The 27722-nt window shown below is 39.3% G+C and overlaps 4 protein-coding genes across 6 annotated transcripts in view; all 4 read right to left on the bottom strand.

Moving 5' to 3' along the window:
- Positions 1–27722, bottom strand: part of LOC134845584 (uncharacterized) — a 482353-nt gene that overhangs the window by 315898 nt on the left and 138733 nt on the right. The window lies entirely within an intron of this gene.
- Positions 8653–11451, bottom strand: LOC134845878 (cell cycle checkpoint control protein RAD9A-like). The gene is made up of 2 exons (XM_063862987.1): positions 10415–11451; positions 8653–9585 (listed from the first exon to the last, which is right to left on the bottom strand). The coding sequence occupies exons 1-2, from the start codon at positions 11304–11306 to the stop codon at positions 8741–8743; spliced, it is 1737 nt and encodes a 578-aa protein (XP_063719057.1). The 5' UTR covers positions 11307–11451; the 3' UTR covers positions 8653–8740.
- LOC134845565 (alcohol dehydrogenase class-3-like) lies at positions 15150–16463 on the bottom strand. Its single transcript, XM_063862509.1, has one exon. It carries the CDS (start codon positions 16299–16301, stop codon positions 15171–15173), a length of 1131 nt encoding a protein of 376 aa, XP_063718579.1. The 5' UTR covers positions 16302–16463; the 3' UTR covers positions 15150–15170.
- On the bottom strand, positions 16691–18401 carry LOC134846025 (uncharacterized). Its single transcript, XM_063863194.1, has 2 exons — positions 17673–18401; positions 16691–17127 (listed from the first exon to the last, which is right to left on the bottom strand). Exons 1-2 carry the CDS (start codon positions 18365–18367, stop codon positions 16833–16835), a joined length of 990 nt encoding a protein of 329 aa, XP_063719264.1. The 5' UTR covers positions 18368–18401; the 3' UTR covers positions 16691–16832.

The raw sequence follows: 27722 nt of genomic DNA, 5'->3' as shown, positions 1-27722 counted from the left end.
TACATATTATCGTTTTGTCCAAAATCAGTTCGACCTACACACCCCCTCCAGACAACCACACCACCGTTTTCAATTCATCAATTCCAAATACACCTCACCATTCTTTCTTAACTTCACATATTGCATTAAAGATACTAACCTTCATGGTATTCTTCGAAATTATGATCCCATAACCCAAATGTATATTTTTTGTCCCATCACCAAGACCTTCAACGCAGAAGAATCCCGACCCTTCCTCCTCCCACACGAATTTGTTCAACCTATAGAAATCCCCATTTTAGAATTCATCCACAACACTAAATTCAATCACAAATTGTATAATCTAATCCAAAACACACCTTATGAGTTTGCAGTTGGCACTGAAGAACTAACCACCATTAAAGCACTTCAATTGCTTTGGCCACTGCTTCAAACTAAAAATATCATCCGCATCCTAGCTAAATTACTAACAACTTCAGATCTCATCCACGACATCTTCCCCCACGGTTTCTTCCCCGACGACTAACAGGTAAGTATGAACTATACATATTATTAACTAGTTATTAAAATTAGAAACTAACCATTCTTTATTCATGTCTTCTTTAGAACTTAAGCCTTCATCCAACGATCATCTGAAAAATTCACAAAAGAAAAAGAAAATTAAAAACTTCTTCAAACTGTTTAAAACTCTATTAATTTTTTGCACCAAATAATTAAATAAAAATAATACCAATGCAATAATTTAATTTATAAGTTTTTTCCCAAATGCAGTAAATCTAATAATGATGAAAATTTGTAACTTAATTTTCCCCAACAACTAGCAGTAAAATTGAAATTCTATGTAGTAAATTAATAAGAAGCAAATGCAGTACTAACCTTTTGATATTTCCATTCATTCGCACAGAAATTCTATCCACATTCGCACAGCTCGCCCACGAAGAATTGTTTAAAATAATGAATTTCAGTTTCAAGCTTTCACACTCAACAACTCTAACACACGATAACAAGTTTCAAACTTTCCTTTAACCCGGTTGGAAAGGAATTATATACTAAACAAAACTAACCAATGCAGCTTACTAAACACCACAACACATAGCATAACAGCATGACTAAGAAAAGGAAACCAACGGTACCCAAACCGGATTAACCCAGTTTAAAACTGGATAATTTATTCTTTTGAAGACTATTATAAAGTCTAAGAAAGAAATAATAAAACACAAAAAAGTCGAAAGACAAACCCATACCACAAACAATTTGATTTTTGAAAAAAGGACACAACCAACAAAACATAAGAAAAACCACAACAAACCCAACATAAAACGTTGTCACATAACAGGACCTCTCACAAAAAACCGCATGCAATCATACTCCCACTCCTGGCCTAACCCACCAGAAGAGGACGTCCTGAGCATGCTCTATAGCCGGCCTAACCCACCGCGCTACATCCACGCTTTGTGACACACACTCCTATTTTTAATAAGAGCTACTCAAGGGTGAGTAACTCTTCAAAATAACTGAACTAAAACAAAAAGCTTTTGTGAAAACAACTAACCAAAATCATAATTAAAAAACATTAGACTAATAAAAGTTTTATAAAATGTAAATTATATTATGCAATATATAGATCAGCATACAACACCAAAGACGAACATCCAAAGACAAAACGAACCCACTACACTCGAAAAAGAATGGCCAACCACAATCAATATGCCGCCCACAATCACAACTCAAAGGATTTAGAGTACGACTTGACTTCGCAGAAAAGGACTTCATTGAACTAGACCAATGACCACCTCGATGTTCAAGTATACGTACAGATCCGAGTAACCAGGCATCCCCTCCACGCACAATCTCCACGCCATTCCCAGACAAGATCAAAACACAAAGAAGTTCTCATCAATGAAACAGAAAAACCTGACATAGCCAACCATTCTGAAATCAGATTTGAGTTTGTTGCGAAAACCCAGTCGTTGTCATGAGATGACACAACGATCGAACCTGGAACTTCTCTAACAAGAGAACCCAGAAGAAATATGATGTTCGCCAAACACCAACGTCCATCATCCATCCTTTGAATTACAGAAAGACTATTCTAAAAAGCTCTGCAAAACCCGGATGGGTGGAACCTGATCTAAACTACATTTTATGATTGGATAAATTAGATATTTTACCAATGTAAAGTATTTAATATTAACCAATCATGATCCATCTGACTAACAATCCACTTATTTGTAAGTGCTGAAATTACTTGTAATTTCAGCACCAGAGAGATTTGAATTTAACTTAGAAATTAGTTGACTCTCCAAGAAGACTTCAGCAACCGCAATAAACCAGTATACCCTAGATCTATTGAGCCTAGCAGAGACTAGTTAAACAACCTGAGACTAGATAGTATAAGAGTAAGATTAGGATTGGTATTAGACTAAGAAGTTGCACGAATCTATCCGGCCGAAAATAAGATAGCGTGACGAGCAGACGGTGTACCCTATCCGAAATTACTCTATGAGTTATACACTTCGGTCCTAACTCAGTTAAAAAAGTCAATTTTACAGAATAATTTTCATTAAGAGTTTGAATCAAGTAAAAGTTTTTTTTGCTTTGAAGCAATCTTCTGCAAGGTCCAGGTCTGATTTATTTCTTTCCGTAAATCAGTTAAATTTATGACATTGCGGTTGTCTGCATCATACTTGTTTTGTAATGATCCGAGCAACCCGGTAAAATTTTGATAAAAACCAAAAATAGCAAAGGACCTAACAACGGCCTTGAGAAATTCGACCCTTTTCTGATACCTCGTTAGAGAGTTTTTCATTAACTTTCTAGATTGTAGTCTGTTTAAAACATGAGGCTTCAAAATTTTTAGGAAGCTTCCTCGGAGTCCACATAGATTACAATTTCTTACCAAAATAAAGTAATCAGCGGTGTTCCTGTATACTTATCGCGCTCCAAAAGCAAACATAAAACTTCCGCTTTTAATCGGCTTCATATTAGAACTTTTCTGTAGAATATTTTTAGGTCTCAAAGATGTGTATAAGTGTAGCATGGGTTACGTTTAAGCTCTCATAGCTGAATGATCCAGTCTTGAGAAAGGAAAATACGTTCAAATCTATGAACATAAATGGCTCAAAGTTTTCCATGTGCGGCCTATTTTTTTTTTAGCTCTGAGCTTCCAAACAATTTACCATGTGATAATGCTAGAGCAATAGTGACAATGCTGTAGAATTAGCAGTGGGGCGGATCTAGAATTTTTTAGAGGGTCGGGCGAATTTTCAAAAACAATTTAAAATTTTTGTCGATTTTTTTTAGGTCGACCAAATTACTTTTCCGAGCGCTCCCGGAACATTCTAAGAACCCTATTTTGACAAAAAAATTTTGGCCCCATGCAGGGGCGGATCTAGGATTTTCTCGAGGGTGGGGCGGATTTTCAAAAAATATTCGAAAATTTTGACCACCTTGTTTTTGGTCGACCAAATTGATTTTCGGAGCTCTCCTAATGCAGTAAAAAGACGCTATTTAGGCCAAATTTTCTGCGCCGCAGGCAAAATTTTTAAAAAACAGGTCAAAAAAGCCGTTTTTGGGCACTTTTTGGAAAAGTTTGACAAAAAAAATCGCGTTTTTTTTGGGGCGCGCTCCCCCTCAAAGTTAGTATATATTGGCGCGCCGAAGATGCCTTTAGAAAAGTTTTAGAGTCGTTCGGCCAAAAATGGATTTCTTAAAAAGTACCAAAGGGGGTCCCTTTGGGTTGGCAGGGGGTCGAATCCCTGAGAGGGGGGCGTACACCCCCCCCCCTAAATCCGCCCCTGTCCCCATGTAATGCCAATGGCGTTTTTGGCCATTGTTTGAAAATTGTTAGCCAAAACATCGCATTTTAATGGCGCGCTCCGCTTTAAATAAAATATATATTAGCGTAAAGGCGCCTATAGAACATTTTTAGGGTAAGTTGGCTGGAAGCTGATGTCATAAAATAATACCAACGGGGTGACCATTTGGTTGGTGAGTAGGCCGAATCCCTGAGAAGTGGGGGCATCAGCCTCTGAGTATTACACTTTGCGACAATTAAAAAACTATGCACCAAACTGTAGTTAAATCCGTATTTAGGCGTGAATTTAAATTCCATTTGATTGTTGTTCAGCAAATGCAGCTAACTTTTGTGGATTCCACTCGTAGCAAAATGAGGTAAATTTTATTGTTTTCATGTGAAGCCCAGTATTTAATATATCTAATATCTAATATATCTAAAATATATAATATCTATCTTGAAAGATATCTAGTGCAAAAAGATGCTGTTTGTTTATGGAATTTTCCGTAGAAACTATTTAAGTACTTATTACATATAAGGCGATTATTTTATCAACTAGTTTCATGACTCTGCCATCTCTCCGATTTCAGGAGAAGTCTGTTAACAAAGCGCATCAAAATAGTGAGGAAGATTAAAACAATAATAACCTCCAACTTGTTTAGATTAATGAAATTTTCAATATTTGAAATCGCAACAATGGTTTAAGTGAAGAGTATCTCGACCGAAAACTTGTTTCAGAATATCATATTTTTGGGTTATTTTATGTATAGTTCCGCTGCAGGAAAATCGAATCAGCCTTGATATTGAAAATGAGTCTCCCAAGATGAGGATGAAGACAAAAAATTGCTTTGTATATCATACTACCGCGTCATGTCCAACATAGTTTGACTCTAAATAATAAATACTTGCGTTGGTCCAAATCTAAGATTGGCGCGGATCTAGGATTTTCTCGAGGGGAGGGGGGGGGGACCAAATAGTTTCTGAGCGGTCTCAGAACTTTATAAAGACCCTATTATGACAAAAAATTTTGCGCTGCAGGCAAATTTCTAAAAAAAAAAACAGGTAAAAAATCCGTTTTTGGAAAAATATGACCAAAAAATTGCGTTTTTTCGGCGCGCGCTCCCTTTCAAAAATAGTTTAGGCGCCAAAAGCGCCCTTCGAAAAACTTTAGGTTCGAACGGCCGAAAATGGATTTCTTGAAAAGTAGAAGAGGGGGAACCCTTTGGGTCGGCAGGGGGTCGAATCCATGAGCGGGGGTGGGGGGCATCCCCCTATCCGCCCCTGATCTAAATAGCAGGAAAACTTACGTCAAAATTATGGAACTTTTAGGCAGTTTGACGACTGAGTTCATTATTGTAATTTCTTTTCAGAAAACTACAGCCTCATGTTTTAATTCCGTGTGCATGGTTTTTTTTATCATGAGTGCAATTGTCTGCCAAATGACTTTTGCCTTTTATTACCTGCTTTTGTTTGAAAGGTTCTAGCAATCAAATTCGTGAATCTAAGTGCTTCTATTTAGTTTGAATGCTCTCATTTAAGAAACCAAATTGTTCAGCTTTTGTGTTGCACCTCATGTTTGCATATATGTGTTCTTTTCTGCTTGATCCATGACGCTAGTGTTTTGAAAGTGCATACATTTTTGAAACAAAGACTGCAAGTATTTCTTCGTTTTGTATTCGACCTCATTTCAGACATCGCAATGGGCCGGGCCTGGGCCGTAGCCTCAAAAAGGTGCCAAATAGGCCGATTTTTTCTTTTCTGGACTCTACTAAGTACCTGAATACCATTTTTTTTTGAAATGTTCACTTGTCATTTATTGACTTTCAGAGATTATATGTTTTTTATTCTTATATGTTAAATTGTTTCTACAATTTGCTTCTGAATCATATTTTAGCAGTGGGTTAGCCACCGGGCCGAGAAATTCATCCCAATGGGCCGCCAACGGCCCAAAAAATTGATCGCGGGCTGGGCTAGGGCAGCAAATGTCAGCCCATTGCCATGTCTGTCCCAATTCCATTTTGAGTCAGCTGTTCTCGTAAAGAGGAGTTATCAGCCTTTTGATTCGCCAAAATAACTGCTTTCAAAAACACTTATATAAATAATATTAGTTCTCACATCAGAAAACATTTAACAGACATGGTCATTTTACATAATTACGATATCCGAGGTCATCATAAGGGCGATAAGGTCTAGTTAAAGGATGCCTTAATTAGGCTTTAGACTTTTCCATCCCTAGGTTCTAAGATATTTTAGTTTAACTATTTTTATGTCTTCAAAACATCGATCTCTAAAAAAAAGATCAGTCTCTTTTTTATTTGTGATGTACAAATCTCTAGTTTTTTTTTCTGGCACGAACTGCGTACTTGAGTTTCAATAACGGGTTGCCGAGTTTCAGCAAAATCGGCCGAAAAAAATGCTTCTTTTCTTAGAGCTGTTTCCGAAGGAATTTTTTGTTGGTTTCATTAGGGGGGGGGGGGGGGTGGATCTAGGATTTTTTTTTGAGTGGGGGGGGGGGAGGATTCAGAAAGTTTTGAATGAAAACATTTAATTATATACAATAATAAAAACGAACCTAAACAAAACTGAGTCTCTAAGTTTTTGCAGTAAAACTGTCAATGAAATCTTTCTTTTCCATATCTCGACTTTCTTTTCCATATCTCTGAGCGTGTTAAACAGCCCTAAACGAGAGTCGATACTCGTTCATTTTTGAGCGCAGGTAATTTTTTAGTAATTTCATGCTCAAAAATGAGCGCTCAGCAGTGCAGAGTAATTGGGAGGGTAGCACCAATCTGGAGCAAAGTAAAGATATTGGCATTGTGACTTACTCTGAGAGCACTAGTGAGGTTTTCTGGTGTTTCGGTGTACAAGGGGAAGCGCCAAAGCGCCACATAATTTTCCAAAATTCGAACTCGCCGGGGAAGTCACTCTCTGGAAGTACGCCTTCGTATAACTAGACCAGGTCATCAAGTATTAGTTTCTTTCTCAGTTATCCAACGTGGCAGCAGCTTGCATACTTGGACAGATAAAAAAGCTGCTATAATAATTAAGCCGTCCTTGAGTCATCGTCTCTCCGTCTCCAATGTATACACACAAAAACATGGTTACAAATGCAAATAATGAACGGATTTTTAAAAAACATTCGAAATTTAGTCGAACTTGTTCAGGGTTGCCACGCGGTATAATTTAACTGTCGCCCTGACAGCATTGATTACTGCCCTGACCACTTTGAAGCTCAGGCCCTGACATTTAGTCTGAAAATTGCAAAAAAAGCTATCAAAGAATTTGAAATACCAGAAATAACATAACTTAAAGTCATACCAAATAACTTCTTCTTAAAAAGCTGTTTTCAGTTTTTCAAGTTCTTCCTTGGTACTCACAATTTCTGACTCCTTGCGTTTTGCAGAGTCCCGGAGAACACTCGAATCTATCATTAACTGAAACGACTTCTTGTTTTCAGCTTCCTTTGCTTTCGTATCCGCAACACTAATCAAATGTTTGACTTCGTCCGTAAGTCGCTTTATCTTTGCAGCCGCCGCGTTTATATCTTCATCCAGTTTTCTTTTCTCTGCAGATTTACCATCCGACAGCTTGCTCTTCAGATCTCTTCAAACAATCATAGGCAATTATAAGTTCTCGAAACATAAGTACAATCATAAGTACTCGAAACAATCATAGGCAAAACAAATAGAAATTCTGCTTTACGAGTATTGTCATTCACCAAAAAAAAAGCGTTTTTCTGGTAGGGGCTGTAGCCTCAACCACTGGAGTAGCTGGCTCGACTACAGAGCCACTTACAACTTGAACATCTTCAACATGTTCTTCCCAACGAAGGGATTGCAATTCAAGCGTGACCAGCTCAGCATGCAATTTGGTCGGCCCTGCATGGGAGCGGAGTGCTTTGACACCGATGTTGCCCAGCGTATATGATTTCTTACAAAGAACACATCTGAACTCGTGTTCGATTTAGCAACCCACAATTCAAATTCACCATCTTGAAACCAGTCTTCATTGAACTTCATCTTCCCTTGACCGAACGTTCGCGACTCATACCCTGAAAAATCACAGGTTAACGCTTAATAAACAATTGAATTTAGACTTTGAAGTAAAAACTAAGACCAGCAACGCTTTCACGCTCCTGGCCCTGACCTAACTTTGCTCGCCCTGACAAGTTTTTGTTCGCCCTGACCGCGTGGCGACCCCGTTGTTTTAGGTCTACCAAATTCATTTTTCGAGCTCTTCCAAAGCACTAAAAAGACCCCGTTTGGGCCAAATTTTCTGCGCCGCAACCAGAGCTTTTTAAAAAAAAAAACAGCCCAAAAACGGCGTTTTTAGGTACTTTTTAGCCCCCACAAAATCAGTAAATATGGGCGGCTAAAGCTCGTTTAGAAAAACTTAAGGGTCCGTCAGCCAAAAATGGATATCTCAAAAAAGTACAAGGGGGTAACCTTTGGGTCGGCAGGCGGTCGAATCCTTGTATCATATTAAAGCCCTTTGAAATGTGATTCGACTGAAATTTAAAAAATTGGAGAACCAGTTTGAAACGTTTGATTTGCGGTCTCATTTCGATCTCATAAGGTGAGTGTGAAGTTTTTTTAGCTCCAGTTTTTTTTCAAATTCTTTTTCTTTTTTGAAATTTTTTAACGATTTTTTCGTTGTTTACGTCAGCTTTCTACAAAAACAGTTTTCCAATTGGCCTGTTTAATAAGACTGTCAAATATGCCTAAGTTTTATGTTTCCGTTCAGCTCTTTGTACCACATCACACGAAAAAAAAACGGCATTAATTTGAATTCTTACTTGTGTGTTTCTTTTAAGACTATGGTGGGAACATTATGTGCTATTTGCAAAGCTACTTTATGTACTAATTACTAAAAGTTTCTGAAAGATTTTTTACAGATGTTTCACATATTGATATATTAATTTTACGAAATTGATCAGCAACAAACAAAACTAAATCTACACACATGTTACTCAACATCACTGTCTTCAACTAACACAGTCGCCTCAAAGTTTTCACTCTGCAATCCATCATCGGGTTCTGTATCTTCCAGACTCAATAGAGTTGAAGGACCAAAAATATCTGCCATCAGAGAACTTTCATTGTCTTCTGGCTCCAACATATCAACGTTTTCAGCTTCAGTAAAATTTTCACGAGAACTATTTTTCAATTCAAAATTGCTATTGTTTTCGACATGGGATAAAATTGTGTCATTATTCGTCATAGTTCGGATACATTTTGGCAAAATAACCATGTCTGAATCTGTTTCTTGAGTGGATACATTTTCAAAGTGGACCAAACAGTCTTTGCCAGCTGTTCGTTTGGCACCAACTGTAATTTGCTGACTGGCGTTAGTTGAACTCGACTTATTTTCATCTCCTTGGAACGAAGTGCTCACTGGCTTAAATGCACGAAGATGGGATACTCGCCGCTGTGAAATTCTACTTTGTGAATCATCAGACGATCTCCCATCTTCTTGAGTTTGTTCATTTGACTTGCTTGTTTCTTCTTTTTGAAGACTGGTTGTTTGTTGATTCTGTTTGATGTTGTTGTTATTGTTTGTTTCGATTGGAAGCGAGCATAACAATTCATCATCAAGTCCATCATCGTTGGCAAATTCATCGGGAATGTCTCGAACTGACTTTTCAACTTGATTCGCATTGGTTAAATTAGTCCCAACTGCTGTTTTGTTAGGCTGTTTTTGCTGTGGCAATGAAGTTGTTTTTCTGTCCAGTGGGCTGTTGAGGGTTGAGATCCAGAACTGACCTTTGAAGAGACCGGTCTGGTAGAGTAGCACGCGGAAAGGTAATCCAGCTGAAACAAATTTAGGCTTTACATCAGTGTCAACTAAATCATTATTCAGATCTTTTTACGGCTTCTCGCTTCATTAAGATTTACTGCAAAAAACAATAATTGTATTCAAAATCAGACACGTGGCATTGAAAAATACTAAATCAAGCTCTGATAAAAACTATTTTATGACAAACGTTGACAGCGCTTGAGACAAACTCAATTGCTTTTTGTACAAAAACGTCAGTTGGATATAGCGCAGTTTACAAGTCTAATTTAATTTAACAGAAAAAAACTATCGTGTATGGTCTCGTGTATGGTAGGGTGAGTTTTTGTGGAATTTTAGCAACCTCTAGGAGGGGTTAATTGTGGTAAAATATCTAAGCTCTTTTCTTCGTGATTCATATTCCAAGAAAAATTACAAACATTTCTTTTCAGTGCCGAGTAAAACTCAGCCTAAATTAGAGGGGACTCTAGAGTGATGAAATATACAAAAAAACGATTGGTGAAAACCCCACAACCTGTGCATCTATTTAGTCTGAAAACATTTTAAAAAAATCTTTTCCTGATAGTGAAAGGAGCATGCATAGCTAGGGTAGGCGTGTGTGGGCCATATGGCCCCGTTGTCTATCCTCTCCGAGTCTCATTTTAATAATTACTTATAACGATGAATTGCCAAATTTATGTAATGAATGACCGGAGAAATTTATTCTTTTTCTTTCCAGTCGAGACGCTGTTTTTCGACCTATGCACAAATTATCACTCTATTTTTTTTGGGTTTCGAGATTTCGTCTGCTCCGTAATCAATGAGCACTGGACAATTGTTTGTCTCTTTTTAAAAGCGACAACTTACCATGTGCAAAATTAACATTCAATTCCAAATTGAGAATCTGCAGTAAGCTGAGAGCCACTTTGAAATGCTTCAAATTAAACACAATTTCACTCAACACTTCATCGTCCGAAACTCGCGTGGTAGCATCAGCTAAATTTGAGTCTCCATTAGGTAGCTTATTTAAATCGTGAGTTCTCTGAGAAACCTCTGTTTTAGTTGAGCTTTCTAAATAGTGAACATTATACGACAAGAGCTCTTGCTGAGAAATAACCATCTGCGTACAGCCTTCTTTGCCCGACGACGCTTTCCTATTGGTCAGTTCGCTCAGCGAGATCCCATTTGTTACGTAACTTTTCAGTCGAATCACACTTTGACACGCTTCAAGTACAATTTGTTCATCGGCCGAAAAGAAACTCTGAATAACTTCGTTGAACAATTTCGACGAGGCAGAAAAATTGTTGAATAAAATCTGATTCAGCTCTTCTTCAGAATTGTAGCTAAGATTCGGATTGATGTCATTTTCATCTTCAAGACAGTTGACGTCAAAAACAGTCTCGATTCCCTCCGCTTTCAGAAACACAATTCGTAAACAATCTTCAACTTGAACGACAGTCGGGTCATAACTAATCACGACTTTGTCACACGATTTTTCGATATTATACAGATTTTTAAACACATACAACAAGGATTTAGAGTGAAGTTTTAACTTGACTTCGGCAACTGCGACTTCGAATGTTGAGAAAAAATGTTTGTCCAATTGGAATATTGCAAGACACGTTTGAGTTGAGTTGACACATTTGAGGGTGAATTTGTCTTCAGAACAGTGACAAGATATTTCGTCTCTCAGTTTCGCTAATGTGTGAATAAATCGCCCAAAAACCAGAATATGTTGTTTTGGAATCACAATTTTCATTTCGTTTCAATAACAAAATAGGTTTTCATTCAACCCCATCTGTAAACAATGACCAATCACCAGCGTGAAAGTGTCCAAAACCAATTTGACTGAGCCGATTGAAACATTTTAAGAAGCCTGCACGATTAGTATAATTATGTATAAAGTGCAGAGGTGTCGTAATGCAAACTATAGAAAAACACTACAGACGCTGATTCACAAAGCGTATTTCACTTTTTCAAGTTAAGATGATATCCAAAAAACCCCGATGTTTAAATACCGAAAGCAAACAAAAATGACTTTTGAACAAAACTTGAAACGTAAACATTCCACGCTCAGAATGGACAGGTCTAAAAAGGGGGGAGGAGGTGTTGGAATTTGGACTCCTTTATCATTCAAAATGTACATTCGTAAAGATCTCATGAGTAACACAGGCCGTTTTTTTTGAGTCCTTATGAGTTGAAATTGAGTAATGATTCACAAAAAAACCTTAATTTATGTTTCATATAGCTCAAAAAAATCACTCCGTACATTTTTTGATGAAGTGGGAGGTTAAATTTTCCATGCGTTTGCTTCAAAAACGGAAATTTCCATATTTGGGGACTACAATATACATCTTTTAAAGCAAGATGAGTCATCAAAACTCAACGACTTCACTGCAAACTATGGTTTAACTATACCAAACGTCTCAAGACCATCACGTGTCACGGATAAAAATATTTCACTTATCGACCAGTTTAGTTTCAACAAACCAATTAATTTATATTAATTCGTACCAATTGCCTTTCAACACAGAACATGCTTTCATATGAAACATTAATTTCTTGCAAGCCAAAAAATGACATCAATCAAATTGAGGCAAAACAATTCCAAAACTATTATCGGGAGAAATTCAACTTGGACCTTGCTCTTTCTGTTTAGTCAGAAATGTATGAAAAACCCTTTGGATCAGACTTTTGAGACTATTCAAAAAAACATTATAAGTGAGCGTGCTCCATATTGCACCAAACTATAAATCGGGAACTGGAAACCAATAACAAAAAATCATGGATAGATAACACCTTGATGACTTTGATAAACAATAAATATAGTTGTTTCAATATATGGAAAAACACTGGTTGTGAGGTAGCGCATAGAGAGTACAAAAAGGTAAGAAATTTGGTACACGAGAGAGTACAGAATAATCGTATTTCATAAACAAAAAAATAGGAAAAAGGAGAGTAAATATTAGCGAGATGGATTTGGAAGATAGCAAAACAACAAAATGTTAGGGAAATAGTAAATCACTTAAAGTTTTTTCAAGATTAGGTTTTTTTAATGGTGAACATAAACCCTGAAAACAAAAAGAAAGAATTACAACTAGTGTCTGACTTTCAGTGTCACAAAAAACGCAATTTACGAAGAGTTTTTACCGTTGAATAAACCCCCAGGGCCAATGGAAAACAAGCTTTTTGCATCCAACAAGGTAAACTTGCTATTGGAACACCCCTTCAATACGCAATAAATGAAAGTATAATGCAAAATCAGTTTCCATCAATCCTCAAGAAAGCCTATATAACACTTGTCTTCAAAAAAGATAAAACTCAGTTTGCATCAAATTATAGGCGAATTTTTGTGAAAAACACACTTTTACAAATTTTCGAACATTTGTTTTCTAATCAAACTATGAAATATCTCAAACAAAACTTGTTAAGGAACGTCTGTCAATTTGGATTTCAGAAAAACCAATCTGCGACTGATCCAATTATCATTTTTACCCAAATGATTTGTGAAAACATGTATCAACCAAGAAAAAAGTTTTCTAGATCTTGCTAAAGCTTCCAATTCCATTTCTCATGAAATTTTCTTAGAAAAATTGGAATGTATGGTTTTTTTTCCAAAAATGCATCGATTCTCGTGAAAGATTTTTATGAGACCCTCAACAATGTGTAAATTTTCAAAATCATTATTCTGACTGGAAAACACTTAATCATGGCGTACCACAATGTACTGTTTTGGGACCATTGGTTTTCACTCTTTATGTAAATGAAATAAAAAACAAAATAAGAGCAACATAAACTCTGTGTAACTTGCAGATGCTACAAGTATCTTTTGTACAGAAACTCAATAACCGACCTAAGAATAACAATACTACAAACGCTAAAAAAACTACATTAAAATTTGAAAATAAAAAAACATGTTCTTAATGTTGATAAAACAGAACTCATTGTCTGTAAGAAGGGCATTGTTTAGGAAAAAATATTCATAATGATGAAACAATTTCTGCAAAGGAACATGCCAGGTGTTTTGGATTGCTTGAGGACAAAGGTCTCACTTTTTCAGCCGAATTGAACACATGTTTAAGCAAAATGGCTGTTGAAATTGAACAGTATACTGTGTGCGACATATGGTACCATTAAAAACAAGAGTTATGCTTTTCAAATCGTTAGTTTCGTCACATTTATCTTTTAGCTCAGCATTTTTTCAAAAGCTACCCATGTCTTAATTTAAAAGACCAAGCCGACAAATTTACTAAGGAATCATAGTGTGTTATCTTCGCAGAAAAAATGATCATGCACATGATCTACTTTTAGAGTCTAAAGTTCTACCAGCCGAACTATTCACTACCCAACATAGCTTGACTAGAAAGCTCGATGTCGCAAAAACCTTAACACAAAAGAAATTGGTAGGTAGTTTATCTATAATTGAGTACCTGTGAAACTAAACGAACGCACAAAAATAAATAAAACAAAGTAGGTTTGTAAAAACAGAAGTGGGAAAGAAATCTGTAGCAAACAATAGTTGTAATAAATGGAACAATTTAAACATATATCCAAAGAAAATTAAATCTGAACAAAAATTTTACATTTGAACTTAGAAAATTTTTGATAAAAAAACAGGAAAAAATTCCTTTTGATAGATCCATTAGTTCTTTTCGAAAACATTTTTCGGTCTAATTTCTAGTTCTAGTTTTTTCTCCTTCATATTTATACAAGGTGTATTTGTATATTTACATGCCGTTGTAGTTGTCGATTTTTAATTTATTGTGATAATTTGATTTTGTATCAGCATAAATTTTTAACCAAATGGTTTTTTTGAATTAACATGTTTCTGAAAAAAAAAATGAAGTGACTGATTATTTAACAACAAAAATATCGCAACTGGGGTAATTGTACGTCGTGTTTGTATGTTCAGTCTTTACATAATTTTCCGAAACGGCATTTTTGATCAGTTGTTTGCAAAAATTTGCAGAAGTGTGTGTTCTGGAAGCGCCCGGAAAATAACATTGGTCGATCTAAAAAAAAGTTGACAAAAATATCGAAATCTATTTGCCTCCCCCTCGATAAAATCCTCGCTAGTTTAGATAAAAAAGCTCGCTAGTTTATACAACAAACACCTGTTCTTCAGCATTACCTCAAACAAATCTGATACTAAATACGCAAAAAAAACTTTCATATTCTTCAATGCGCAATTCTGGAACATCAAAAGCGCACTGCATAGGAATAAAATATTCGAATTAAAACACTGCATTGCGCTTGCAAAATAACTTATTAAAAATACCTAAATGTAGTCCTTAAGCTTGTGAAGAATGAAGAAAGGGGAGAAAAATCTGTTATAAATAGTAACCTAACATTAGTCAAATTGAATATGCTTTCGATTCAATTTCTTAGTTCAATCATCACATCAATCAATCACAATTAAATTGTTATGCCAAACTTTCGGAAAATCCTTTTCGGTCAACGAATTAAAACCAAACTCAAAGCAGCTCATTTTCACGTCAACATTTTTAAAACCTTATTTCAAAGCATCGAAAAAGTTTCAAAACTCTGATTGACCGAAAAACACTGTGCAAAGACTGAAAACTCAAGCGCACAAAATTGTCACCAATTTAACTTCAATTAAATTTTACCACATATCAATCACAGTTCTCAGACTCTTTCCTTCATGCATCAGATCAAACGCCTCCCCAATACTCTCCAACTTGCGTCGATGGGTCACAAACTCAGGCAGCATCTTCAGACAATTAGAACCCTTCAGATACTCATCCACTAGTTTAGGAACACTGTCTCTGCTTTTATAGCCTCCAAACGCAGTTCCTTTCCACACCCTTCCAGTGACTAACTGGAAAGGGCGGGTCGAAATTTCCTGGCCCGCAGCCGCCACTCCGATGATGGTACTCACGCCCCAACCTTTATGAGCACATTCCAAGGCCGATCTCATTACGCCGACATTTCCAGTAGCATCGAACGTGTAGTCAAACCCACCGTCCGTCATGTCAACAAGTACTTGCTGAATCGGCTTGTCGAAATCTTTCGGATTAATGAACTTCGTAATGCCAAACTTCTCTGCGACGTCTTTCTTTTCATTGTTGATATCAATGCCGTAGATCTCACTCGCGCCTTGCTCTCTGCAACCAAGAACGACTGCTAAGCCGACAGCGCCTAAGCCGAAAATCGCACACTTCGACCCTGCTTCAACACTGGCAGTGTTGATTGCGGCACCATAGCCAGTCGTGACCCCGCATCCGAGAAGACACGAGATATCCGGCGCAGCTTCCGGGTTCACTTTGGCGACTGATATCCCAGCACATACAGTATACTGTGAGAAAGTACTGCAACCCATGAAATGACAGATGGGTTCACCTTTGCATCTAAATCGAGAGATTCCATCTGGCATGACACCTTTTCCCTGAGTCGCTCTTATTTTCCCACATAGATTAGTTTTCTTGTTCAGACAGAATTTACAAGTCCTGCATTGAGGAGTGTACAACGGTATGACAGTGTCGCCCACTTTTAGGTCAGTGACCCCTTCGCCCACGCTTTCAATGACACCGGCACCCTCGTGGCCCAGAATGACTGGAAAGAGACCTTCCGGGTCGAATCCTCCGAGGGTGTACGCATCAGTATGACATACTCCGGTGTAGAGTATCTTGATCCGGACTTCGCCTGCTTGAGGGGGGAGCACCTCGACTGTTTCAATGATTAAGGGGGATTTGGCGGACCACGCAACTGCTGCTTTGCAAGTAATGATCGACATTGCAAGGTCTGAAGAAAGATTCGTTCACCAGATAAATTTAGAGTTGTTAATTTTGTGCAGGTTGTAACGAGTGCAAATCTAATGGCACATTACTCTGATAAACAGAGAGTTATGTATAGAATAGTAGAATAGCTGATAGGTAACCGAACGAAAACATGGACTGAATTGATCACATGAGTATTAGTTTAACTTAACAATGACTTGTTCTTCGCGCTAGAATTAGTTCAGCTACTTTGCTCAATCAGCTAACAGATTCTTTAATCATGTTTTGCCCCTACTTCTAGAATGACTTACAAAATAATTGAACTTTTAAAAACCTCAATAAAGAAAAAAATATATTTTCGAGAAAATATTTTTCCCAGAAAAAACATTTAACATCTAACTTAGGCTCTTGTATAAATCATAAATATAGGTTACGCCCTACTGCATGGGAAAACTTCATTCTAATAAAATGAGATCAACTTTTAAAACATTTACATTTTCGAAAGTAAAAATAAATTATCGCAAGGGTGAACAGCATTCAGTCTAGATCTAATTGTCTTTGAAAGTTGGAAACCCTTCTTGGTACCTATCTCCAACAACTGCTGCAATGGGAACAGCATTACTCAATTGATAAACTTCATCTTTCGACAAAACAACATCCAAGGCGCCCACATTCGACTCAAGATTCTTCACTTTGGACGTTCCTGGAATCGGAACCACGTCATCGCCTTGTGCCAGAACCCAGGCCAGAGATAGCTGGGCAGTTGTACACCCTTTCTTGGAAGCTATTTCCTCAATTTTACTCACAAGTTGCAAATTAGCTTCGATTGCCTGTTTCTCAAACCTGATAAAAACATCAATAATCTTGCAAAAAAAATTGCATCAGGTCAAGCGTTCGGGAACTTTGAGAATTTTCTAATTCTGATATAAATGTCACAGAAGAAAATTTTAAAAGGTCAGCTCTGCAACTTGTATAAGCTATTCACATTACGTATTCATATGTATGTGAAACTGAAATCAACATTCATCTCTTAGATTAAGTCCAAAGAATTGCTATACAAATTGTGGTCAAACTGTGAGGCGACACTTTGAAACGGCGACAAATCATATAAGAATGTTTCACTGCAAACAGAAAAATTCGAGTTGTCATGTCAAATTAAAATGGATAGTCCCGGGTCAAACTGGTCGAAATATGAGTCGAACTTGAGTCTGATCACAAATCTTTTCAGTCTGGTGCAATCATAGATTTTTTTTGGTGGAATGCTTCGAATCACAATTTTTTTTTGGTCAAATGGGTCTGATCACAATTCCACCAGGGGTTCTACCATCTACATGCATACTTACAGAAGTTAACTTTGAAAACGATAACATTATTACGCTTTTCCCTACCTTGGATTCAGTAATCTCCAGTCATTGGGATTCAAATCCTCACGTTTCTTTACAGTTCCAGCTAGCATCCCTCTTCCAAGTGGCGAATAGGCCACAATTCCGATTCCCAATTCTCTGCAAGTGGGAACAATTTCATCCTCAACATCCCTTGACCAAAGAGACCACTCAAGTTGTATGGCTGATATTTTACACATAGCATGCGCTCTTCGAATCGTATTAGCCGATGCTTCACTTAGCCCAACAGATTTGATCTTCCCTTCTGCAATTAGTTCTTTCATAACTTTCATGCTATCTTCAATCGCAACTGAAGTATCGATTCGGTGCAAGTAAAAAATATCTATATAAGTGCCCAGACGTTGCAGAGATTCTTCGCACGTCCTTCGAATATATCCAGGTTCGTTGTTGATTCTATCAGCTTCAAGGTCAAAGCCAGTTTTAGTAGCGATACAAAGCTTCGCTCTTTCTTCTGGTTTCAAGCAGGCTAGGAACTTTCCAACAACTTTCTCATTGTGCCCATTCCCATACAGAATAGCTGTGTCGATATGAGTTATACCCAAATTAATCACTCGTTGGAGAAGAGCGACGCCATCTTCATCTGTGAAATCTCCAGGCGTTGAGTAGATATTTGGAACCAATGACATGGCGCCGAAGCCCAGTTTCGAACTGGGGATATCTCCTAGTTTTATCGATTTCATTTTCAAAGAGTCTGAATCAGTGACTATAACTGAAAACGACAACTTCCATTGCAAACTCAAAACTTCTCGAACTCAAAAATTCCAATAACACGAGAAAAGAAACGATTTCTAGAGAACTTTCATTCAAAACAGTAAAACTTGATGAGTCAATTAAAAAGAAAATTGTCCGATGCGAAAGTTACTTGAATTCAACCGCATATAACTTCAACTGAGGTCTAACTTTCGAGGAGTCGAAGACAAAAGTTTGAAACATTAAATTAAACCAGATTTATAAATAATTACAGATCATAACTCTGAAGAAGGCGAATAAAGAACACAAATGAGGAATTTTAAGTAGAGCGTCCTTCCCTTTCAAGTCCTATAAATCATAATGCAGAGGCAGGTTTAAGCTTTCCAAAGTGTTAGATTGGATTTCATGAAACAAGTTAGATTCCCTAATGTAATTTGCATCTAAATGAGTTAAAATTTCAAATGAAGCAATCAATCTTTTTGATCTTTTTAGCAGCAGAGGTGTCTTACTCCAGAAAAATAGCATCAACCTGTCTCGCTTCAAACAGATCATTAGATCAAATTTAAGGAATCTCAGGTCTGGGCTGCTTAAAATTACATGCGCCAAGCTTGCACCGATGTTCCATGAATAGCAATCAAATCTAATTCCATTCAACTTCAATTTCAAAAATTTTTTAATAAGCTCGATAACTGATTTGATATGGATTGTAACATTTTTTTTGACTTTTTTCAATCTATAATATTATTAAACTGCTCTTCTTTCGTTTGTTTTGTCCGTCTAAATCAACGTATCGTCTTTTGCATCTTTCAATTTTGGAAAAAAAACTAATTGAATAAAATGATTTTTCTCCGAACAAGAAGGAACTTGTCTTCTTTTTTGATTTGTGCTCTGCGAGCAATCTATTTCACAAATTTATCCCAGGGGTTTTTCATTGATAACTTACTTGGTACAGCGGAAGAAAAACGAATTTATTGACGGAAGCAAATTATCGATAGTTTTTGTGAAACAATTTATTACAGTATTAAAGCAAATAAAATTCTTCGGGCCATAATAAACAAACCAACAACGAGTTAATCACGAGTAGACATTTTTTTTTGCTTTTTTGAGCGATTTTCGTCCGCAATGCTTCTTATTGAAATACGATCGTAAGCTTTAACTACAAATGCAGTAAACCCAAAACTAAATTACAGATGGCCATGCGGTCTAAGCTAAAGATCCAAAAATAGTCCGAGTCAGTCCAAGGCGTAGGTTCGAGCCGCCCCAAGACCATTTAGACATTTAGTTGTGGGTAGTGAAAAGGGTTCGGTTACGCTTTTGTGACTATTATTACGTTATAATTACATAATAGCCATGCAAAAGTTATGTTAAAATTGCGTAAGTAAAAAAAGCTGCAGATCTCGCAAAAACGCAACTAACTATCTAAAATTGACCTTGTCTTACCTCGAGGACAGGTTTCTGGCAGTTAAACTTCGTTTTTGCTATCAATAATTCGCTGCATATACAACTATGTTGTTTCTACAGTTTCCGACATTTGAGAAAACATTTATTGTCCTTTTATGGCTGTTATTTATCGATAAATTTCAGTGCGTTTACGATTGAATCTGATTTTTTTTTCAAGATCTACTGTACAAACAGCCGGACCTGAGTGAAAAAAAAATATGTAAAGTTTCGATTACTACAAAAGAATTCCGGCAACCGAAGTGTGAAAAAAAATTGTCAATTAGCCCAAGAAAACAATTTGTCCAACAAGTGTTGCAATTAACCGAACAATTGAGGTGACAATCAACCGAGGACAATAGTGTGCCATTCTGCCAGATGACACAGCACAACCTTCCGGCGACGTAAAAAAGAACGACTAAAGGCCTTATGAACGAAAAAGTGTTGCGAAGGAGGGTCAGAATGTTCTAGAATTTTTATTTTTAAAATTTCGATTGAAGAGTGAACATTTCTGAGAAATAGAAAAAGACGGCCATTTTGAGCCAAAAAGTGACGAAAATGAGAACAACGACGGATATTGTGAAAAACAGTCGTACCAGAGACTGAAAACACGAAGCCTCTTATCGTGGCAACAACGCACGATAAGACACTTGTTAACAGATATTGGTGGAGAAGGAGGCTTCAGTGGGGGAAGAAATACACCACGGAACCCTCCCGGGACACGAATTATAAGAGATAAGAGCGTTATCTCAGGAATATTACGGGAGCGGAGGCTTGGTCCCCCAGAGACTGTTCTATGTGAAGGGACTGTATAGACTGACTGTATAGCTGCTGTAATGTCATAGATCTTAATTAACACCGTTATTGTTTGATATTTCAGAACATGAGTAGCTAGAAAGAGGAAAGGGTCAATCCATCTCCAATGGATTTAATATAGAACTGTCACACAAAAATATGTTAAAATAGGTTGTTTGAGCCGTGTTTTTAATGACAATCATGTAGTCTGAGGATCCGAGACTCAGCTATGTGGTTGTGTTCGCATGTAAACGAAAGCTGATCAAAAGTCGTTTGACTGATGGCCTAAAAATGGTAACTTTTTACTTTGCCCTAAACAGACCAGAAAATCAACTGGCAAGGTCGAGACGGTGAAAAACGAGTAGGATTAAGGTAACTGACGCCTGCCAGTCGTTAATAGGTACTTTTTCTACGCTCCGTCGCTGTGTAGTATTTGGGCGAATGTTACATAGACGTTTTTATGGCGCTCCTGGGTGGGCCTGTTAAAGGCATGAAACCATCATGATCAGCAAGCGTTTCAGCGACGTACCCTCCGCTCCGGGCGTATGCCCGAGTTAGAGGCCTTAATGACCGTTGTTGTACTAGGGGGAAGGTGCGTACCCTCCGTCTAGTACAATTTAGCTTTTTAACTCAGTTAACACCGAAAATTCCGGGGGCCGGAGGGTTAGGTGGGAAATCTAGAGCCCACTTGTCCTGAGGCACCAGGACCAAAAACAATTAAAGAGAAAGCGTAAAACCAAACAAAAATAGTGTATAACCAAGAAAAAGCCAAAAATAAATTTATTTGAAAACAAAAAAGTACAAAAAAACAGTAAAAAATCCAAAAAAGACCAAAAACAGTAAAAAACATAAAGTGACAGTTTATATGTTATTTCCGGACGAGATGTGATCTGACCTTCCTATATGTTGTTGTTTCAGATTGATTTTTATCGTTTCTGATAGAAAGATTGTGTGTTTTGGTGAAGGGTTGGATACCCTCCCTCGAGTGTAATTTGAGTGTTTAAGCACGTTAATGGTGATTTTGCCGGTGGCCGGAGGGTAGAGTGGCAAGCTGATCAACGTGTTCCACACTCAACAGGGACATCAAGGACAACATCCGCAACGACTGTTGGGTATCGTTGAAGCAATTTTAGTATCGTTCGGGTACTATTTCATTAAAACTTAAGTGGTGGGGGGCACGATTGGCGCGGTCCGATTGTACCCTCCATCGATTACAAATTTCCGAGTTAAGGTACTTAATTCGGGTATTTTGGTGCAAAGGAGGGTATAGTACTATTCATTAACGACTACTAATAGGTTATTATCCTTATTACATATTACTTATCTCCTCAATTAGACAAAAAAAAAACACCCAATTTTGTTGAAAATCATCGATTTTCGATCAAACTGTAGACCCCCAAATTTTTGGATATCCGAGCTTTTCCGAACAACAAAAAGCTTTTATATAGGGAGTAGCTACGTAGTTCGATCCCCCTAACTAAAGAAACCGCGTGAGAAAAGACTCAGTAGAAGTTGGAAAAAACCAAAATTTTTCGGTCAAAATTTCGATAATTTTCTGAATTTTGTCAATCTGTTTTGGAGATCGAGTTTTTGAGTTTTTAGAGTTAGAGCAATAAAATTTTTTGCGTTAGTAGCGTGCTAGCATAACGTGCTCGGTTACTAGAGAGATTTTTGGGTAACCCTCCGAGTAGCTCCGTGGATAGAGCTAACGACTTAAGGTTTGGAAAAGGAAGGAATCGGAGGGTCCAAATTTGATAGTTTTTGGCCAAATGTTTGTTTCTAAACCAATTTTGGTCCGGTTTTTTGCATTATTCCAGTGCCGTACAGGGCTACTACGCTCGTTTCAATTATTTTTAGGCACTTTCGATAGGAATTGCGGAAAAAGTTTCTCAGAACCTATATAGGTGGTGAAAAAGGGCCATTTGGACAAACACGTTTTTGGCAATTTCTCAAAGACTAGTCATCCGATCGGGATAATTTTGGTACCATAAGTCGACATTTTGGACCAATTTTCCGGACCGCAACCGTTTTTGGGTTGATAATCTCGGAAAAGAAAATTTTTTTAGAATTTGTTGGTTCGGAGGGTCCAAATTACAGGTAACCCTCCGAGCGGCGGAAAATTTTTATCAAAACACCTTTTTATCCAACTGGGGAGGTTGACCGTGTCAGCCAACCTAGTTTTAAGTCAGGTAGACCGCTTTTGGAGACTTTATCGCGGTAACATAACCTTTTTCGTGATTTTTGGGGAACCCTCCGAAGTAACCCTCCGGAGTCAGCTAAACCCCTTAGCAACCCTCCTTAGTGGAAAATTTCCACGAGGTTATCCAAAGAAGTTAAGACAGCCCCCCTGATAGAGAATTTAGCTTGTTTTGACGCTTCCTGAAGTCGATTGAAGGACCTTCTGAGTGAAGCTCAGAAATTTGAAAATTTTGGTGGTACCCTCCGAAGTAACCCTCCGGAGCATATTAAGCATCTTATTGACCCTCCTTAGTAAATTTAGGGGGACCCTCCGAAGTAACTTGGGTGATTAAGGTACCCTCCGAAGTAACTTGGGTGATCAAGGTACCCTCCGAGGTAACCCTCCGGAGTGTCTTAAACCTTCTAACGATCTTCCTTGTTAGAGACTTGAGTAAACCTTCTGTGACGATTTGGGAAACGGAAAATATCCATTTAATTAGGATCATATTAGGATATTAGGCGTGCTTATCAGGGTCATAAGAACCCATTCTGACCCGGGAATTCGTGATCAACTTTGGATTCTACGTTGGGTGTATCAGAAGTACCCGAACAAAGAAATTTTTTTTTGATTGTGATTTCGGTTGTGTGGTTGCCTTGAGCTACTTAATAGGAAAGTTCGGGCAATCCGGGAACAAATAAAAGAAGACCTCGGTGAGTGTATTAGGCAAATACACACTCACTTGAGAAGAAAAGTTGTTCCCTGCTCTCGTGCACTTGGAGCGTTCCGGGTGTGGGGGAGCTTTTTCATAGACTTTAGAAATTTTCGATCAGAGGTTGCCTTGAGCTACTTAATAGGACAGCTCGGGCAATCGCAGGGCACCTAAAAGAAGACCTCGGTGGGTGTATTAGGCAAATACACACCCACTTGAGAAGACTGTGTCCTGGGCTTTGTTCTTTCGGATCGTTCCGATTGAGGGAAGTCTTTTTCTTTAAGACTAAGTTTTATTGATCTGTTTCTGAGTCATCACTGCTTTTTATCAAAGATTGTTTATTTTTAACAAAGCAGTGACTTGATAAATTGTGTGGCGATAAATTGATACTGACAAAAGGTGGCTGTCACCTGTAGGATATTCTTATCTGATTATCTATTGTGTTTTGTGTGTCGATTATATCTTGTGGAAATTTAGTGATACTGTTATACTATACAACAGGGTTGAGTTAGCATTATATCAATACTGGGTAGACCCTGTGTGTAACTTTAGCTGAGTCACTAGTTTAGTCGTGAGAGATCTAAGAGACATTTTGATACTGACGGAATCGAGTAGGCAACGTTAAGTGATTTAACTAGATCTTGTTTGTGGTACGTTTGCATTGCCATCAAATTACGAATATTTTCATTTTGTTAAAAACTATGCAGCGCAGGGACTCGCTAGGATCGACTACTAAAATTCCCAGGCTAAGCAAGGGAAGCACGCAGAAATTTAAAACTAGGCGTAGCCAAACCTCGTTTAGCAGCGCTTCCGACGCGTTTGCTGAAGACGAATCGACTAAAGGTCAACCTGATCTTTCAGTGAGCGAAATGAAACTAAGGAGCGAGAAAAACCTCGATGGCAATCAAGGGCGGAGCGCCGAGGCCGGGCCTGCGAGCGAAACGCTGGTGGATCCCTTCGACGAAGGGGAGCGAACGCTCATTCGACCCGACTTTGAGCCAGACGAGGTCCTCGAACGGGAGGAAGTCGAGAGGACAGAGGAGACCTCGGAGCGTCCCGAGGTCGAACCTCGGGAGGAAGTGTTGTACAGGGGAATGTCCAAATCAGAGACTAAGAGCTATAAATGGAGAAAGGAACCTTCACATCCGACAAGTACACACTCATCTTTGGCCAAGCAGAGCAACAACGCGATGATGTCGAGTATGAGTCCGGGTGAAGAGCAGACGTTCTCGAAGGCAAAGAAAAGTTGGAAGTCTTTGTACGATGAGCGCGTGACGTCGCTACAAGCCGGAGGTCTATCCTCTAGTTACGACCAACCGGAAATGACCCATCCGGATGTGAACTTCACACCGTGCCCAAGGAACGACATGAGCAGGGAGGCGTCTTCTGCCTCGCCGACCAGGCCTATGTCAGATGGGATAACGATGGGAGCATCATCAACGTTTGACAGACTGATGACGTCAATGCACAAGCAAAAGGGCGGTGCGTCATCGAGTACTAGGCTACAGCCGCAGTTGACCTTGTCTTCTCTGGGGCTAACCCCGCCATTGGGGGCAGCTGGTGACATAAGTGACATGTTCGCTGGTGTGATGAATGGCCTGGATGAATTGAGGCGGGACATGACTAAGAGGATAGATCAAGTTGACGAGAGAGCTCACCATGGTCGAGAGAGTTTGAAAGATGAGCTAACGCACGTGAAGTCGCAGGCGAGGTTTGATCAGGCTCAATTGATTCGTAACACTGATCAATGCCTGGCTGAGAGCCTGGCACAGGCAAACAAAGAGTCAGAGGAAAGAGAGGCTAGGATGACAAGAGAGATCGAGCGATTATTGAATGATCATGATAATACCTACGCCCAAACGATGACGGGCCTGGAAAAGAGGTTGGACGCCAAATCTGACTTGATGATGCGGAAGCTTGACGCGATCCTAAATGGGAGTAGTTGGCAGGAGCATTCCAACTCAAGGGAGCGCTCACGCCATGCGAATGTTGGAGATGATACGGGCTACAGTGCCAGAGCCCAGCAAGGCTCGAGAACGAACTTCGAACATAGAAACAAGGAGCGGCCAAGGGCAGCCCCGCAGAGGCCTGGCTGGACGAATCCAGTCCCGCCGGAGGCAGATGCCACCCCGGAGACAAGATTGCCAACCGTGCCACAAGTCAGTTCAGTACCAGATATGACTACAGTCTCACAAGACACAACGATGTATGCCTCGATGTTTGAGCCTCTGAACAGATCTCTTGAAACATTCATCACCAAGCTCTCGAAGTCAACCGAGAGGGGAGAGAGGTCAAGAAGAACACTGAAAAAGCCGAAGTCATATAAAGACGAGTCAGACGGCTGCATTGATACCTGGATAGAGGTGATGAAGTTACACTTTGAGAAAGAGAATCTCTCCAAGAAACAAGAGTGCAGCGCGCTGACGACCAACCTGGAGGGTACTGCATTAAGTTGTGTAATGGCGAAAAGAGCCAATGAGAGAGACAGCGCTCGCAAGATATTCGACATCCTGCTGAATCGTTTCGGCTCTGGAGTACAAGGGCACCAGGCTATGGTGAAGTTCGAGAAGAGGCGTCAGAGAGATGAAGAATCAATAGATAAATTCTTGGACGACCTTGAATTGCTCAGGAGGAGAAGCAACCCGGATGAGAGAATATCCGAGCGAAACTTGGCGATTGCTTCGAAGTTTATGGATGGAGTAAGGAGTGAGGAGTTGAAGACGATGTTGGCCACTCACTTCACCCTGTCGCTTGACCAGGTACCCACGCCTGACGACTTGCGTATGAAGTCACGCGAGTATTTACTCATAAAACCGAGGGCGCAAAACCGTTACAGCAGTTATAGCAACTATAGCGGGACAAACACTGGTGCGAATTCCAGTTGGTACAAACCTCGCGATGACATGGATAAGAGGAGGTCGTGTGCGAATTGTGGTTCGATGGACCATCACGTTTCTGCGTGTTCTGCATACAAACAGAACATGAAGGCCATAGGCTTTTTTCTCGAGGACGCCGACGCGACCGACGAGGATCATGAAGAGTACGTCAGAGGGCTCATCATGAAATATGGTCAGAAGGGTGTTTCTTCTGTAATTTGGAGGGACACTTCAAGTCGGATTGTACTCAATTTTGGGACGCAGTAGCGGACGCGAAACATCCCCGCCACGAAGAGGCGCTTTCAGGTGTCAAAGCCAGTCGAGCACGTCTGATGAACGAGGCTGAATCTCGGAGAAAAGAGACGACACCGAGCACCTTCACGACCAAAAAGGTTAGGACATGGCCTGACGAGGTGGTAGCCTCGAACTCGAAGCAGAGTCGTCTAGCCCACTCAAGGTGGATTACGGCCTGGCGGCAAGGACAGCGCTGCAGAATGTCAAACAGGACCTAGCCACGAAAGAAGTGGAGCAATGGGTAAGGTCGGAGCTGGAGAGCACAGATCTTCGGGAAAGTTTTAATGTTCTGGGTAAAACGACAAAAGTAGAAGACAAAGAGGAACCCAAGAAACAGGGACTAAAACTGAACGTTATATCTGGTAAGACTTTCGGCATGACGAAGGCGGGGACCAAAATAATGTCCATCATCTCAGTCGCAGGGCACCATGTGGTCAAGAACTTGAGTGAACCATCCGAGATTACACTAGTCCACCTGGACATCTATTCCGACTACCTGAAGGAGAAGGATCCCAAACTGGACTCCAGGGCAGTGCGAGCGCTGCTCACAACGGGAGGTCCGAGACTGATGAAAGTGGACGGACATTATATCGATGTCCATGGCCCTTACCCGATCCTGATGAAAGTGGATGGCATCAATATCTACACGAAAGCTCACATAACTGATGCGAACGATCAGGTTGGCCGGATATACATTGGTCAAGAGGAGCTGAAGGTCAGACGAATCGGACACAACGCGATGCTCGAACAAGATGCGGTGCATATTGGTTGCGAGGCTGATCTGGCCGCACACGTTCTGGACGTGCAAGGCAGACAACTTTCAGTAAAGGGACTGCTAGACACGGGAGCAGTGGTTAGTGTCATGCCAGTCAAAACTTGGACCGACATGGGTTTCGAAAGGTCGGATCTCATACCGACAAACATCAGGTTGGCAGCTGCCAATCAGGGAGCGATCTATGTCGCCGGACGAACCCCGATCATTTCACTGCAGCTCGGAGGAAGACATCTTTGGATGAGCTTCCTAGTAGTAGAGAATTTGGACGAATCCGACCAGT

The sequence above is a fragment of the Symsagittifera roscoffensis genome, chromosome 5 (assembly GCF_963678635.1).
Source record: "Symsagittifera roscoffensis chromosome 5, txSymRosc1.1, whole genome shotgun sequence".
NCBI lineage: Eukaryota > Metazoa > Xenacoelomorpha > Acoela > Convolutidae > Symsagittifera > Symsagittifera roscoffensis.
This window is presented reverse-complemented; position numbering and strand designations above follow the sequence as displayed.